We start from the raw sequence: 16171 nt of genomic DNA on the forward strand, positions 1-16171 counted from the left end.
TTGTATAATTCAAACAAATTAATTTTATTCACAGTATAAACAAGTAAAGTTTTGCTGGCTGCATTAAGTGAATGCTTTTTTGCACACTGCAATTTCTTTGCAGCTGAAAAATGTTTTTCAGTAGTATATCTGACATGTTAAACATTTTAAGTCAGTTTCCACCCATTGTCTTTTTTCTTTCCTCTCACAACACATGAAATAATTTGGAAACATGTCTACATTACTGTAAAGAGTACATCCATACATTAATTTTAGCTTAAGTATCCCAGAAGATCACAGCTACATGTGGCAGCAGTTGTAACTTATCCAAAATAATCTAATGTATTACATTATCCTTTAAATTGCGCTTGACTATCGTGTAAAATGCAAGAACGACATGAGTCCATGCATGTTAGACCCATGAGGTATCTCATAGCTTCAACAAGCACTATGTAAATAAACTACCAAGGTAATTCCTTAAACCACTTCCACTTAAGTATGAGCTTTTTAGGTATTCTTTTGGATCTGAAAGTAGTATGATTGGTGTCTGTCCAAGTATATTCATAAAATACTTGTAAAATGTTTATTTTAATTCTAACATTGCAGTCTAAGTTTTGAGGTGTGACCTCTCCTGTTTGTATGAGTGATTTTCACAGTGTTACACTTCTTTATTTTTGTAATTTACTCTGAGAACATATCAGGAGTGAATTAAAATTGGCTTATTAACATATGCTTTTATTGAAACATCCTTTGTACAAGCTTCGTAAATTATAATCATACTACAGCACAGACATGCAGAAATTATGAATGAAATAAAGCTAAATAACATTGCTAGTATTTTTCAGGTCCTTTTAAGCAGATTTGAGTGTTTGATTAACTGTTTTAGTTGAAAGCAGGATTTTTTGCTGAAATCTTCTGTAAAAATTGCTAGAAAGGTTTAAAATTCCTTAGAAAAAGTTGCTGCATGAGTTCAGAAGTTTTCATTGTGGATCAAAAAAATCATGTAAATCGTTCTGTGTAAATTTTTAACAGTACACATCATTAAGAAAGAAATTATTGACTTTTTTTTATAAAAAGGACCAAGTTAATTTGTCAGTTAAAAAAGACAATATTCAATAGTAAATTGAACGCATAGATTGCTTATTTCATAATGTAGTAGATAGCCAGTAAAATTTTGTGATGAAAACAGTATTTTTTTTTCCGTTTGTAGGAATAATAGATAAAGTAGCATGCCTGCTATATGTTTACTTATTTTATGTCTTTTCAAGGTAGCTATATTTTGCTATGGGCTGGAAAAATGTATACTACTGCAATCAAAAAGGTGTCTAAATGGTGCTTTATGCATTTACTTCAGTACTATTTACTTCAAAAAGACTATAAAACATCCATAACCAAGTGGGACCGACAGGCAGGAGCAGAATGATGAATGCCTTCCATTTTCCTTTTTTATGTATTTTAATCTGACAACTGTTTGGTTTTTTTTTTTTTTAAAGATGCTTGCTCAAATGTTATGTAGTATCACAAAAGAGTAAGAAGCTATTCCATATAAGTTCTGTTAGTATTTCTTAAGTTTTACTTTATGTTAGCTTCACACCTTTTTCTGATTACCTTATAAAACTAAAAACTGTCTGTATATCTTTGAGTTATTTATAATATCACACAGGTTTACTTTCAGTGTGCTACTTTTCAGTGAAGTCCCATTTCCCTGGCCCATTGACATAGCCTTCTACTCTGTAACAAAACTTAGTTTCAGAAATGTCAAACATTACACATAAATGAGAAGTCACACATGAGGAAGTTGGCTACAAATGGTCCTGTGGTCCTGGTCTCTCGTATTCACTATGCCTTCCAATTTCTTAATCAAACCAGAGTTGGAGAAACATGTTACCATCTTTTCTGTTCTTACTCAGTGGCACTGGAGTGTCATGTGTGTCAGAAGAGCAACTGATTATTTTTTTTTTTGTGTGTGTGTGTCAGTGACTGCTGTCTACTTGATGTAACCAGGTCTAGTACTGAAGATTGAACTAGCATGCCACAGCCCAAGTTACAGTGCTTTTACCTTCCTTTTTTCCTCAATCAAGCTTCAGGCCAATATAGATGAAGGCTCAAGTTGCAGTATTAAGATGCAGATTACGCACACTACAGATAAGAAAAGCATTTGGGTCCTTCACTCTGGTTGTAGCCCATTTGCAAATAATAAGCTAAACCATTCAGCATTTAACAAGTTTGCCTATGCTGAGGGATCTACTTCAAAGCAGTACACTGGGACTGAGAATTTTTGTCACCTGTTCTGGCAGTTCTTTTACAAAGTTTTTGTAAAACATCATACAAATAAGAAATAAATGAGGATATTTTGCACTCAAGATATTTCTGAAAAAGAGAATGACGTCATAAGAGCATAAGTGACTAACCCTTCAGTTACAGTTTGAGATACATTCCAGGCTTTATTTTCCAGCTTTGTAGCAGACACTGCTGTGAAACCTTCAGCAAATATTCAGGACTAATTTCAGTCAGGTGTAGCCAGGAAAGTTGTTGAACAGAAAAAAATCCTGGTAAGAAGAAAATACCACCTGCTTTGATGTGGGCTGATGTTTAGATCATTCATTGGAGTGCCAGCAGAGATTTCTCTCTACAGCTTTCCCTACAACTCTGACCAAGCCACTTAATTTTTCCAGTAATGATTTTCTCTAGATAAAAGTAAGCCATGCTATTCTGTCATCTTTCATGATTTCCCCACTTTCATGAAGTACTTTGAAAACCACAAATACATCATATAACAATAAAAGTCATTAGTATCCTTATTTCAGTATCTAAAAAAGTACTGATAACAATTTTTACCTGTGTTAGTAGAGAATCCAGTAACGCCTTCATCATATTTATAATAATATACACCAAATTCCAGTAGCTATTTTTATAGTTGTTTTAATTTAATATTGATATCTAAGTGATGTTCAGAAGCATTTTCGTGAACAGTATAAATGCTCTTTAGTCAGTCTGCTGTCAGGTGTCGTGTATTATAGTCACTATAGTGCAAATAGTTTGTTCATTGTAATGGTTTCATTACTACATCGATTGAAACATTCAATTTGTGCAAAATTCATCTAAGTAGCTATAGTTTATGCACTGTATATAATTTTAACACAACTGTGTATTTGGTAGTACGTTTATTTCTGTGAGTGTTGTAAGAATTAGTATGCTAGGAGCAGAAGTAGTTTTCTTGTATCGCTGAAAAATCTCTTATTTCTCTTTAGCACATATTCTGGGATGTTTACGCAGGTAAATTTAATGTGTTATGCAAGTAATGTACTGTGCAGATAAGATCTTGATCACATTTTTTCTTCATTTAAATATTAAAACTGGTTAAATGTTTTTTCTCATCTACTGACTGCTTTGAATAAATGTGGTCTCTCTAACTTCCATTATGCTCTGTAATATATTACTTACTGAATTAGCTTTTAGTTTCTGATACTTGCCCACACTCCCTAAGAAATCCTTTTCAGCCCTTTAAAATGGGTTACATTTCCCCAGTATATTTAGCCAGGTGCTCCATCCAAATCCGTTCTCTGGTTCATTGAAGTATGTTAAGACTTCTTATACTATCCCGAAATGAACTTGTTGAAGCTAAAGAACAATAATAATTGGAGAAAGTTCTCTTAGGATTGCATCCACTTGCCGCCCCTGATCTTGGAATCAAGAGAGCAGTAAGGGTTGGCTGCTCCAGAAGCGAAAGTAAGCCAGGAGTCTTATCAAGGCTGCCAGGGCAGGGACCTTGCTGTCAAGGGTCTTGTCTGACGGCATCTGAACGAGGCGAGCAGGGCAGGGCCGATGTCGGTGTTCAGCATCAGCATAGGATGCCAGATCGCCAGTTGGGGCTACAGTGAATGGGGCGGGTCCCGGGTCAAGCCAGGGAGCTTGTCCAAAGGCTGAAGTCAGCATCCAGATGAACAGGTACATGGCTAGGCATGCACATGACTGCAATGCAGGTCAGTCAGATACCAAGGGCAGAGAGCCTCAGCTTGGATGCTCCCAAGAGAAGGGGTGGTCGCCACTGATGCTTCTCTCAGCTCTTTTTTAAACAGCTTCAAGGGCAGCGGAGATATCTCAAGCCTGCCATTTGCGTTGTCTAAGTTGGTCCTGAGCTCGGACAGCCAAACCTCCAAGAAGATCTGTGACCCTTATATTCACATTATGTAGTAGAACTCACTCATTCACAGTTAATATAATCTGTGTTTCAGGATTTGAGGGTACTTACTGTGAAGTTAACAGTGATGAGTGCATCTCCCATCCATGCCAGAATGAAGGTCTCTGTGTGGACGGGGTTAACCATTACAGGTGAGGAAGGTTATTTGAATGACAGATATTCAGTATGATATGTGGATGTGTATCATCTAGCTGTTCTTTGGGTACTTTGCCTGTATTATGTTTGCTGTCCTTCAGTGATGTAATATGTCTTTTTTTGTGATGCATTTGACACCGTTACATTACACTTTAAATCTTCTCTGTACATACATGTACGCCATACATGTGGACCCAAGAATCTATTGTAGGGCTAATTAAAAATTGTAAGAATCTTATCAAAATATAACAAACAACTGTTATTAGTCCAGTTACAATAATACTAATAGTCTAAGTAAAAATTAATAGAAAACAGCTTCATGAACAATGTAGTTGTAATTGTTATATAAGAAATCTTGCAATTATCTAGCTCTTGTCTCTGTTGTTATGATTACCTCCACAATGTCTGTCTGGGTCCTGTGATCAGTGATTTCGGTCTTCCACAAGAAGAACTGGCAGTGTTACTGCAAGTCACCAGCATCTGGAAGTCTTTGCCAGGAGAATGGTGATTTTTACGGTGGGGGTTTTCTCATCCTAAGTCTCAGGCCTGCTTGGAGCTGTATTTGTATGTTTCCTTATCACAGTTTACTTCCTTTGCACTGTTCACCAGCTTCCCCAGCCCACATGGACACAAAAGGCTATTGTTTGTAACACCATGATTATCCCAGTGTGTCACACCATCACCATAGGTGCTATTCCCAGAGCTGAAGCTAAGCATGAGAGGCGGCAGTCCGGGGCAGGTGTCAAAACAAGTGAAAACCAGCTCAGGCCAAGGCAAGTTCTGAGCCTTTTCACAGTGGGGTCAGCACAAAGCCTGTGGCCTTCAACTAATAATGGCAAAAATCTTACATCCTGGGCTGCAGTCACTGTATTTGTGAAGCTTGTTAAAGTACACCACTTGGTAATGATCAGAAAAACACATAATTTTGGAACCACCTAATTTGTACCCTTCAATCTGCCACGTTTTTCTGGCATCTTTTTATATTAAGCTAAAAAGTAATATAGTGACATCCTTTTTGCTAGGTGCTCCTGCCAACATGGCTTTACTGGGACACTATGTGAAGTGGAGATTAATGAGTGCTTATCGAGACCCTGCAAAAACAATGGAACTTGCCTGGATCTCATAAACAGGTTAGTTACTACTAAATGAAAAGTAATTCCCTGATTTTCTTATGTATAAAGTCTGCTTGCTGCCTTGAGGTTTGGATGGGACCTTCAGCATATGATGAGGATTCTGTGTTAAAATGAGATAAGCAAATGCTACTGACTTGGCTATTTATTTCTTATGTGACCTGAGAGGAAAACAGAAGGCAAACTGTCTTCAGCACAACTTAACGCTTTTCTGCCTTACCTCTTATTTTTCTTTTTTTTATTTGGAATACGAGTGAAATAGAAGAAAATTGATCTTCAGTTAGATTGCTGCATCTCTCTTTTCACCTTCCAACAATGACGTTTTCTAATGTCAATGTTTACTAGAAGTTAAGTGTAAGCAAGAAAAAAATTTGTATCTTGTGTTTGTTCCACAACGCTGTACAGTTATTCAGAGGCTTGTGTCAAAAGAACATTAGCCCTTAAGTCATTCCTTATACCTTCAGCTAAAGTTACTGTGCACAGGTTTCCTATTAATTTAAAAGAGAGTAAATCGCTCTGCTTGTTTCAGAAACATGGAAATGAGAAAAGTCTGTTAATTATTTTAATATGGATGATGATTAGGGACACCAGCTTGACATCAGGACATACATATAGCTTCAGAATATTGGAATGGATCATGTTATTTACTTCTGCTGACTTACCTGATTTTCCCTTTTCTGAAGATTCATCTGTAGTTGTGCACCTGGATATTTCGGGTCTCTGTGTGAGATGGATGTAAATGAGTGCGAAACTTCGCCTTGCTTGCATGGAGGAAGCTGCATCAACAGGCTTGGAGGCTATCAGTGTTCCTGTCCCCTTGGCTTCACAGGTATGGTTTGCTCTCTACCGCAGTGGAGAAGGCTATTTCACAGGTTTTACATGTTTTTAATTTTCTAGCAATGGTCTCAACTAAATCAAGGAAGAGTACACAGGATCATCTCCTTATTGGAGGATAAATCAATCTTATTCAAATAGAACTTTGATCCAATTCTTGCTAAGTAGCTCAAGATGTTATTTACATTAAGGCTTGATTTATGATTTCTTTAGTCACCCATACATTCAGCTGAAACACATTAAAAGAGAGATTATATAGTGCAAATAAAATCAATGTTTTCTGAATTCAGCCAAGAAAGTAAATATTACCATAGATAGAGTAAATTTTACAAATATAATAAAGTGCTACCGTGTCATTTGAATTTGCACAGAACCATAGAAACGCTTTGACTTGGCTGACCTGTTGGACTGACACTGTTGCCTTCAGTGTTAATGTTTACATTTTTACAGAATTAATGACAAAATATTTAATGGGTAGAGATGTAATAAAATTTCTCTAAAATAACGTTGACGTTTATTTAAATGCTCTGCATGCTGCAGGACAAGTAGTTCATACTTAATGTTTTGATACATCCAGCTTAAGCAACCTGAAAACACGGCATCATATGACTCTGCAGAAATATTTATAGTTGTCTGCCTCAAGTTGTATCATTTCTGCATTCTGTCTGCATAAAATGTTTTTTCCTACCCATTCCAGCCTGTGATGAATACCACATAATTCATAAGATTAGGAAGGATGCAATTCGCATCCACTGAACTGAGGAATATAATTTCTCCAAGAAAAGAACAAGTACAGTTTTGGGAGTATCTATATAGCTGCATATCCTTCTTCTATTCACCACAGACTTTAGTCCACATACCACTTGTGCTGTGTTCTTCAAAATTATCCTTGACATTTTAATAAAAATTGGAAAAATCCATATAATTCTCTTGCCCAAAATTTTAAAAGCCCCCCCCCCCCCCACTTTCTTCAGAAGGGCTGTGTTCTGAATAGTACTGCTTGGATGTCACAGAAACTTTGGTTCATTAGGCAGTGGTGCTGCAGATTTATAGTTTTAACTAATAGATCATGAAATAGTTGACTTCATCTTTACATATATGTTTCTGTAAGAATTCCCAGTTGCATTCATAAAAGACAAGACACCTGTACCTGAAGGGCTTATGAGACTAATTTGGAAAGGAACAAGCAATCTGCAGGTGTGCTTTCCTTTTATGATTCTTCATTATTCACTAAGCATTTTGACTTGAGTTCTTTTCCCTAACACATTTAACCAACAAGGATAGGATGTTGGGTTTTGTTGGGGCTTTTTTGTGAGTGTTTTGAGGTTTTTTTGTTTTGTTTTGGTTTTTTTTTTAATCAGCTGTAGTAGTTGTTTACTATTACAAGTAGTTATGTACTGGTACAAATTGTTTCAGTATATTTACAAGAATAGTTGTTGACTATTTAGTGTTAGTTATTTACTAACAAGGGTGGTGTGATATCCAGGTGTCTTATCAAACACTGAAACATTACTCAAACATTAGTGATAGATTGCCCATCACTTAATTACAACCAGTGATTCTCTCCCCCCCCCCCCCCCCCCCCCCCCAAGTGACACTGTTTGGACATCCACTTTGCAATGTACCAGTAAGTCTGAAGGAGTAATTCATCCAATACAGAGTGTTTGGAATAGCAGTTGAACTAAGGCTTTAAAATGAAATTGCAATGTTAGCAGGCCCAGAAGTGAGTGAAAGGAATTTGATTTCAAAGCGATGTCTTTTCAGAGCAAGATGTTGCTTTTCTGGATTACAAAGCAAAAAAAAGCATGCATCAAGTGTATGTTTCCCTGACAAACATACAGAATTGTACAGTAGTTCTCTGGTAGTTTGAAGTTTTGAAAACTTTTTCTTGCAATTACAATTCAAATAGCTAAAAGCTGTTTTTTCATACTTACTTCAACAATTTTCTTTTTGTTACTTACACTACAGAAAAGGTAATTATACTGTTTGAGACTACCAAGCTTTATAATTATAAATAGCGAAAGAAAATAGTTCAAAACTACAGAATACTAGTATTTAAGGTACTGAATTTATAACAGTACAACAGAAGTAATTTGTTTAACTCTTGGAAAGATAGGTGTATTTCCACTTTCATCTTCAGTAATTTCATAAATTTAGGAATAACCTTTTTTTTTTTTTTTTTTTTTTGTCATGGACAAGGCATACTTAAAGTTACATAACAGTGTGTATTGATTTCAATGATCATTTGTATTTCAAAAAAGTTTTAATGTAGAGAGAAGACTTTAGTCATTGACTATTATTAAAATATTACAGATTTATAAATTTGAATGGAAACTGGAAACATCACAATGCATTAAATGGGCTAGGCCAAATTTTGTTACTATATTTCATCTTATTTATAGAAACTTATTTTAAAAATATCAACTTTCATCAGCCATTTAAAATTCTTTTCATCACGTAATGTAACGTCTTGGAGAAGGCACTGATCTCTGCTCTGTAAGCTCTAAAATCTTGGCAGCTAATGTATCTCTTAAATTTATGGAAAACTTAAAATTATCTTATTTTGGGTTTATTTCATATTGTTCATAATTTTATTTCATTTTAAATACCTGTTTAACCAAAATTCATTAAAAATCATTTATTAACTATTAAAATATAACTTTCTCAACACTGCTAAGATAAAATCTACTGTTTTGCAGCTCAGGTAGACTCTTACAAAAAGTGATCACAGTTTAGATGACAAACACACAGATGTATCCTTTCTGTCAGGATGTAATTGGCAGCAACAATGGTCGTCTTAAACCCTAGATATGACTAATAAACCCTGATTAAAGTCTCACCCCAGCTACTTTGGAAAATAAAACTAGCTGATCTGGGCATTCAAGAAACTGTTTTTTCCCAGCCTAAAATAAGAAGTGACTTAATAAAGCAGCGCTATGTTAGAAAGAGGAGAAAAGTAACAAAAGGATGATAACCAAATACACAAGTAATCCTTTTCAAAAGCAAACAGTTCCTTTCTTCTGTGTGTGTTTTGGGGTTTTTTTTGATGGGTGTTTGTTTGTTTGTTTTAAAATACCTTCTGGAGATGACTGCATCCCCTCTTCTGCAGTAGCCGCCTGTGTATGTTTAGTTGTCCTCAATCCCATTGGCTAGCAAGGCCACATCAAAGGTGCAGATGACCCAGTGACACGAACTTCCCATCCCTGGCTTAGCCCCTCTTTTATTTTAATTGCTTTGGCTGGCCAGTGTTGCTCTGTGAAACAATACTGCTCAGTTCCACTAGGTACTCTTGGAAACACAAGATCTAACTATTCCAGCTCTGTCAGCTGCTGCTGTTCTTTTGTATTTGCTCTTTAGCAACTGTATATATACTCTATACGTTATCCTTGTTGCCCAGAAGGATCTTTGCAAACAGACATATGTTGTTCCTTCAGATCTAAGACTTCAGCATACTAAAGCTACAAACTGTCTCTTTACATTAGTTTGACCACTCACTTCCAAGCGCACAGAAACATCATTAGTTTTTCCCAGTTACACACTCCATTGCAAAAGTTACTTATTTATTTGAAATAGCATTAAACTTTCATGTTGAAAGACATAGGCCTGGAAAACTATTTTTGGTGTTTAATGGTTAGGTACCACAAAGAAACTTGAACAGTAGCATAGCATAAAGGCTCCAGGTAGCCAGTTACCTACAAAATTCTGTGAACTCTTTAATTCCCCAATCTGATCATTCTCATTCCATACCTCCTGTCTTTACATGAGGGAAGTCTGGCCTAGTTTATAGAACTAACTGAAAAAATCAGTGGCTGAAAGTCCTAAGTAGAATAGCTCTTTACTCAAGATCACAGTTGTTACTGCTTATTGTTTGTACGTTGGTGGTACCTGAGTGTTAGATATAACAACATGAAAGATACGTCCACAGTCACTGAATCTAAAATCTGTTTTGTCTAAATGGTCAGCCATTTGTTGGCTGGAGCGATGCATGTTAATGGTTGTTACGTGAACTGTTGAATTTGTACTGAAAATGTTGGAAAGAAACAAGCAACTCTAAACATTATGCTTTGTGATGTAACAAATATGAGACTTAAAGTGCAGAGGATAGATGTTGTGAGTAAGAAAACACCATGCTTACATATTAATCTTTTAGCACTAAGATACCCTTCTAAATACATCTTACTCTGAAACTGTTTTTCTCTATATGATTTCAGAATCCTTTAATTTCATAAATGTTACTATAAACACAGAAAATTTGTTCATAATCTGAGGAAATCAAAGCAGAATCAAAGACTATGTCAGTTTTAATTTTGGCTTGGTATGTTACTAAACCTTTGTTAGAGAATCTGAAGATACAGTGCAAACAAGTGTAACTCTTTTATGGCTGTTTATGGAATTATAAATTAAATGGAACATAATCAGCAATTTAGAATTAAAAGCAAAATAAGGAAATGTAATCAATGAGTATAGCTGTATCTTCATTATCACAAATGAATGTGATGTTGCATTCTGAATGTGCAGTGGTATACAATTATGTAAATAAAACAAGAAGAAAACACATATATGTATATTCCACTGAGTTTGATATTAAAAAAAAAAGTTAATTGAAACACTAATATTACTTTATCTTCAGATGCACAATATAACATCTTAAAAGGAATAAGTAATTAAACATAATGTGTTATGATCACTTACCCTGAAGGTTGTTTTCATGATTGAGGTGTTAATCCCTATTTCTTTATAAATCTTACCATCTGAACAACCTTACATCGAAGTATAAGCCAGATGATTCAGACATGCCTCAAGTGAAATATTTTTTCATGTTCATGAAAAGTTTATTTTATATTCAAATATAAACCATAAGTGTCTGGGTCATCAAGTCTGCTGCAAAATGGGTTTAATAAGAATACAAGTTTTGACTGTAGAATTTTGTTTGATAATTTCTCATTGCTTCATTTGAAAGGATTTTAGGCTTACCAAGTCATTACTGCCTTCATTGACAGACTTGGTAATTCTTAAGTTTGTTTTCTGATTTCAGTTGTTTGAGGTGAACTAAATAATTGTAAGATCTCTTGCAAAGACTAAAGACTTTTTCCTAAAATGTGTTGGGTTAACCTTGACCAGCTGCCAGATGCTCACCCAGCTGCTCTCTCAGTCCCCCTCATCAACGGGACAGGAGGAGAAAATAAAGATGAAAAAACTCATGGGTCGAGATAAAGACAGGGAGATCACTTGCCAGTTATCATCACGGGCAAAACAGACTCGACTTGCGGAAAATAATATATTTTATTGCCAATTAAAATAGATTTTTGGATGGTAAGAAACAAAGACAAAATAAAGTGACACTTCACCCCCTCCCCCTCTTCCCCTTAACTGGCTCAGCTTCATTCCCAACTCCTCTACCTCCCTGCTGTTCTGTGTAACCTCATCGAATATTTGGCTTGAAGCGCCAAGTCTATGCTGCTAGTTCCCTTTCCCTCTCCTGAGAGCCAAGGTCAGGACATAAACATTCTTTTTCTCTCAAAGTGACTTACCATCTACTAACTAGAGCCTTAAGCCATACTTTAACCAATTAAATCTTAGTCTGGTAGCAGCTTTGTTCCAGTTACTGCTCATCCTTGTTCAAGGAAGAGAGTGGTCAAGAAGGCATGGCAGCCAGGCAGCAAGGATGAACAGGGAACACCTGACTGAGCTCAGATGCAGAAAAGCAGCACACATTTGATGGAAGAATCGGGGATGGGCTACTTAGGAGGAATATGACGCAGTACTGCAGGTGGGGTCTCACCAGAGCGGAGCAGAGGGGCAGAATCCCCTCCCTTGACCTGCTGGTCACACCGCTTTTGATGCAGCCCAGGACACGGTCGGCTTTCTGGGCTGCGAGCGCACGTTGCCAGCTCATGTCCAGCTTTTCATCTGCCAGTACCCCCCAGTCCTTCTCCACAGGGCTGCTCTCAACCTATGCTGGTTGTTCCCAGTCGCCGCCTTCTATTGCCTAGAAATGGCTTCTAAGAGGATTCACTCCATGATCTTCACAGGGACTAAAGTGACACGTACTGGCTTGTAGTTCCCTGTATCATCCTTTGGCCTTTTTGGGGGAGATAATTGCCATGTTTGCCTTTCCTAGTCACTGGGGGCCTTCCCCAATTTCCATGGCCTTTCAGACATGATGGAAAGTGGCCTCCAAGGACGTAAGCCAGCTTTCTCAGCACCCTGAGACGCAGCCCATGGGGTCTGAATTACAGGAAATGAATACAAGAGTTGAATACAAGAACTTATGTTTGGCCTAGTGTTCTGTATGCCACAACAGAAACCAAGGTTTTTTTTTTTTGGTTATTGTGTCTAACCTTTGTTACCCAAGTTCACTATTTGGATGTGACCTTTTGATCATTTTATTTCAAATCTTGTATTTACAGTTTCAGCAACAGGAGAAGATAGTCTAGTACACATTTTCTTCTTTGAGGAAACATTTATTTTATGTGGTCTGTAAAGGTTACTGTACCGTATAGCAGTGACCTCCAACTAGAAGGCTAGAGAAATGTATTTGTAGTTTCAAAGCAGTGAAGTTAGTGAACAGCTAAGAATCCTATTTGTAAGGAAGAAAGGTCTCTGTAGTGCATGCAATGTGTCTGGTCCTTAAGGAGACAAAGTCAATAACTACTTAATTTTTTGTACAGATTATGCTCAAAATATGCAATGCTACAGTCCGTCCATAATGAGTGTTTGGCAACAGCAACTCTCACTGTGTATATAAATTAAATCTGGTGATTAGGAGCTTGGGTGACAGTACACTCCCCTTGTTTAGTAAAATACAATTGTTTTGGGTTACAGATCTGTGTCTTTAGGGAGAAAAATCCTTGTCTTTTGGCAAAGAATATCTAAACGTGAAGTGTTTGTTCTTCATGCTCATTACTGTCTAATCTGAATGTATTTAGTATAGCAATTCTAAGGTGATTTCACCAATGTGTTGTACAGTTAATTACTATTTATCTTCAAACAGAACCAGCTGCTTTTTCTGGATTTATAGGAGTCAGTAAAAGAGGAATAGAACTAGCTCTGCTTCTTATTTTTGACTGCTGAAAAGAAACAGCATGTTATTTATGAATTGTGGTTATTTATGAATAGCATCAATGTAGAAGACACCTCTTTATGATGACAGAAAGGGCACTGTTCATGCAGTCATGTACATGTTAGGACTTACACCCATTTCGCATTGTATCCGTTGCCTAAAGTGGTATCATGGACTGGGAGAAAATCTAAATTTGATTCTCACAGACTTTCCTCCAAGTTCCCTGCACCTTCATAGAGTTTACTAAAGGGAACAACATTAATAAAGAGTTTCAAATAACTATTTTGCACACATCACTCCATATTGACCAGAACAAAGTCTTGAATCCGATTCTTGCACATAATGTAAGATTATGGTGATGCATCCTTTCCCACACTCTCTGTAGCTGATCTGTTTAATCTTAAACATTGATACTACGTGGAAAAAAAAAACCCAGAAGAAATACTTTCAGTATAAAATATCCAGTAGGTAAGCCATCCATGTATTCTGTCAGTTTAAGTGAAACATTCTTGCTCCGTATCAAGCAGATCTGGAAACGTTTGAGGACAGTTTTTTAATTCATTAGCGAAAATGGAGGAAGGTGATCCCTTAGACTCATGCAGCTGACAGCAGTAAGCATACATCACAGTTCAAAATTTGCAAGCTAGATTGAATGGGAAAAAAAAAAAATTCAGCTGCATCAGAGTGCTGTCAGCCCCAGGCTAATGAGTTCTCCTTGGAGACGTGATGATAAAGCCAGATGCAATCCCATACTAACATGGCTAAAGTCCTTTGGGATTCCAGCGCTACTACTTTGCACATCTTTCTTGGAGACTCTAACACTCTACTGCATTATGCTACTTAGACATGTGCTGATAGTTCTTTCCTCAGTTTTCTAGTTTCTAAAGTCCTTTGGTACCTGACTTCCCTTGTGGATTTCATGGAAAGGCTGGTTGCCTCTCTCAAAGTGAGGGATTTTGCTGAGACCTCCAGAATATTGACACCATTCTTGTTATTTATGTCTTGTTGCCACAGAGTGGCAGTCATAGTGATAATAATAATAATAACGGTAATAATAACAACAACAACAATGATGATAATGATAATCCCTTCCTCCAGGAAGCCATGCCTCACAAGAATTGAATCACTGTTAAACATTGTATCCTAATTATGGAAGTGCTGTTGTGAAGTTCTGTGGTTTGCCTTATGTTTTTGATTATGATACTATATATACCACATAAGTATCTTTCAGGACTCACACATACTATTTAACAGAACAGGAACATTTAATAAAACTGAGACAATCCCCAGCTAAACAGATGGTAACTGGAATTGATAACATAAATACAGTCTATCAGATCAGTGTTTCAGTGTAAAGCAGATGTAGAATCTGAAGATTTTTTTGAGCTCCTTGAAATGCAGGATTCAGTGGATGAGACTTTACAAGGACATGTAGTGATAGGACAAGGGGTAATGGCTTTAAACTGCAAGAGGGAGATTTAGATGAGATGTAAGGAAGAAGTTCTTTACCATGAGGGTGGTGAGGCACTGGAACAGGTTGCCCAGAGAAGCTGTGGCTGCCCCATCCCTGGCAGTGTTCAAGGCCAGGTTGGATGGGGCTTTGAGCAACCTGGTCTGGTGGAAGGTGTCCCTGCCCATGGCAGGGGGTTGGAACTAGATGGTCTTTAAGGTCCCTTCCAACCCAGACCATTCTGTGATTCTATGACTATCCAGTGAGAACATTTGAGAGCTTGTAGTCAAGTGATTATATCTAGATCTTTCCTGTTATGGTAAGCTATTAGGTGAGAATTTAAATTATCTAGGGCTTTTAGAGCCAAAATCAGTGTTTCACATTAAACCTACAACAAATTCAAGAAAGCCCTGATGCAACTGTTAGAGGTGTTTCCTCGCTGTTACTGCTAGCTAGGAAAGTCTCTGTACTTTTCGGCAAGAGTAACTTTGAAAGGGTGTTGGAATATATTCAAGTATGCCACTGTGCGTGCTTTAAAGAGTTTCTATTCTGTAAGAGTTACCAAGGCCCAGGGGATTGAAATCTCAATTTCCACACAAATTGCTCTGCTACAAATACTGTGACAAAGGAACTTTTAAGCAGCTTTAATGCAAGAACAGAGGAACATTATGCATCATAATGCCAATCTATTTTGCTGTGATTCTGCGATATTTCTTTGAGCTTTGTATAAGTTGTAAATGTACTTAATGTCTAAATCTTTTATATTAAATTATTGTTGTATTTAAAAAAGATAATGTTACAAATGAAATAAGAATATTTTAATAGCTATTTCTGATGGTGTATTCTTTTGCTAGGCACTCAAAAATTCATGACTGGGAACTAGTTAGATAAAAACATGCAATTCGTCACTTAAAAGCCTGTGGATGTTTCGATCAATCACAGCAATATCTAAAGCAATGACTGCTGAGTGATGGTTTCACTTTGCAGAACTCAACATGCTCTATGTTAGAACAGTTACTGTAAAGTTGTGCTTCTTATTTCTGAAAAGCACGGCCATGGTAGCATCATGGATTTTTTTGGTTCTCTGTATCTGTCTCTGCCAGTAATCTCTGTCTTTTATCCTTAACAGGATTCAGAGAAGTAGATGACTTCATGAAGAGTATTTTGTTCACTATAGTAGAATGGCTTGGCCTTCCATGCTAAGAATCTAGTTGTTTTATTAGGAATTCCATTGTATTTTTTCCTAGTTTGTAGTGGAAAAATGTATGGGGCACCTCTTTGGGCCTCACTGATTACATGACTTGGATCTGTTTTATTTCCACGCAGCCAGCCTAAAGTACTACTCTAAGTTGCCACGTTCTCATTTGAAACAAATAGTG

At 36.8% G+C, this 16171-nt stretch overlaps 1 protein-coding gene across 1 annotated transcript in view; it reads left to right on the forward strand.

Annotated features, from left to right (window-relative positions):
• The window catches only part of EYS (eyes shut homolog), a 1008942-nt gene that overhangs the window by 501374 nt on the left and 491397 nt on the right, over positions 1-16171 (forward strand). The window contains exons 24-26 of the mRNA XM_052781811.1: positions 4215-4311; positions 5338-5445; positions 6129-6274. Coding sequence (XP_052637771.1) covers positions 4215-4311; positions 5338-5445; positions 6129-6274 — 351 coding nt within the window. The remainder of the gene's footprint in view (positions 1-4214; positions 4312-5337; positions 5446-6128; positions 6275-16171) is intronic.

This window comes from Harpia harpyja, chromosome 3 (assembly GCF_026419915.1).
Source record: "Harpia harpyja isolate bHarHar1 chromosome 3, bHarHar1 primary haplotype, whole genome shotgun sequence".
NCBI lineage: Eukaryota > Metazoa > Chordata > Aves > Accipitriformes > Accipitridae > Harpia > Harpia harpyja.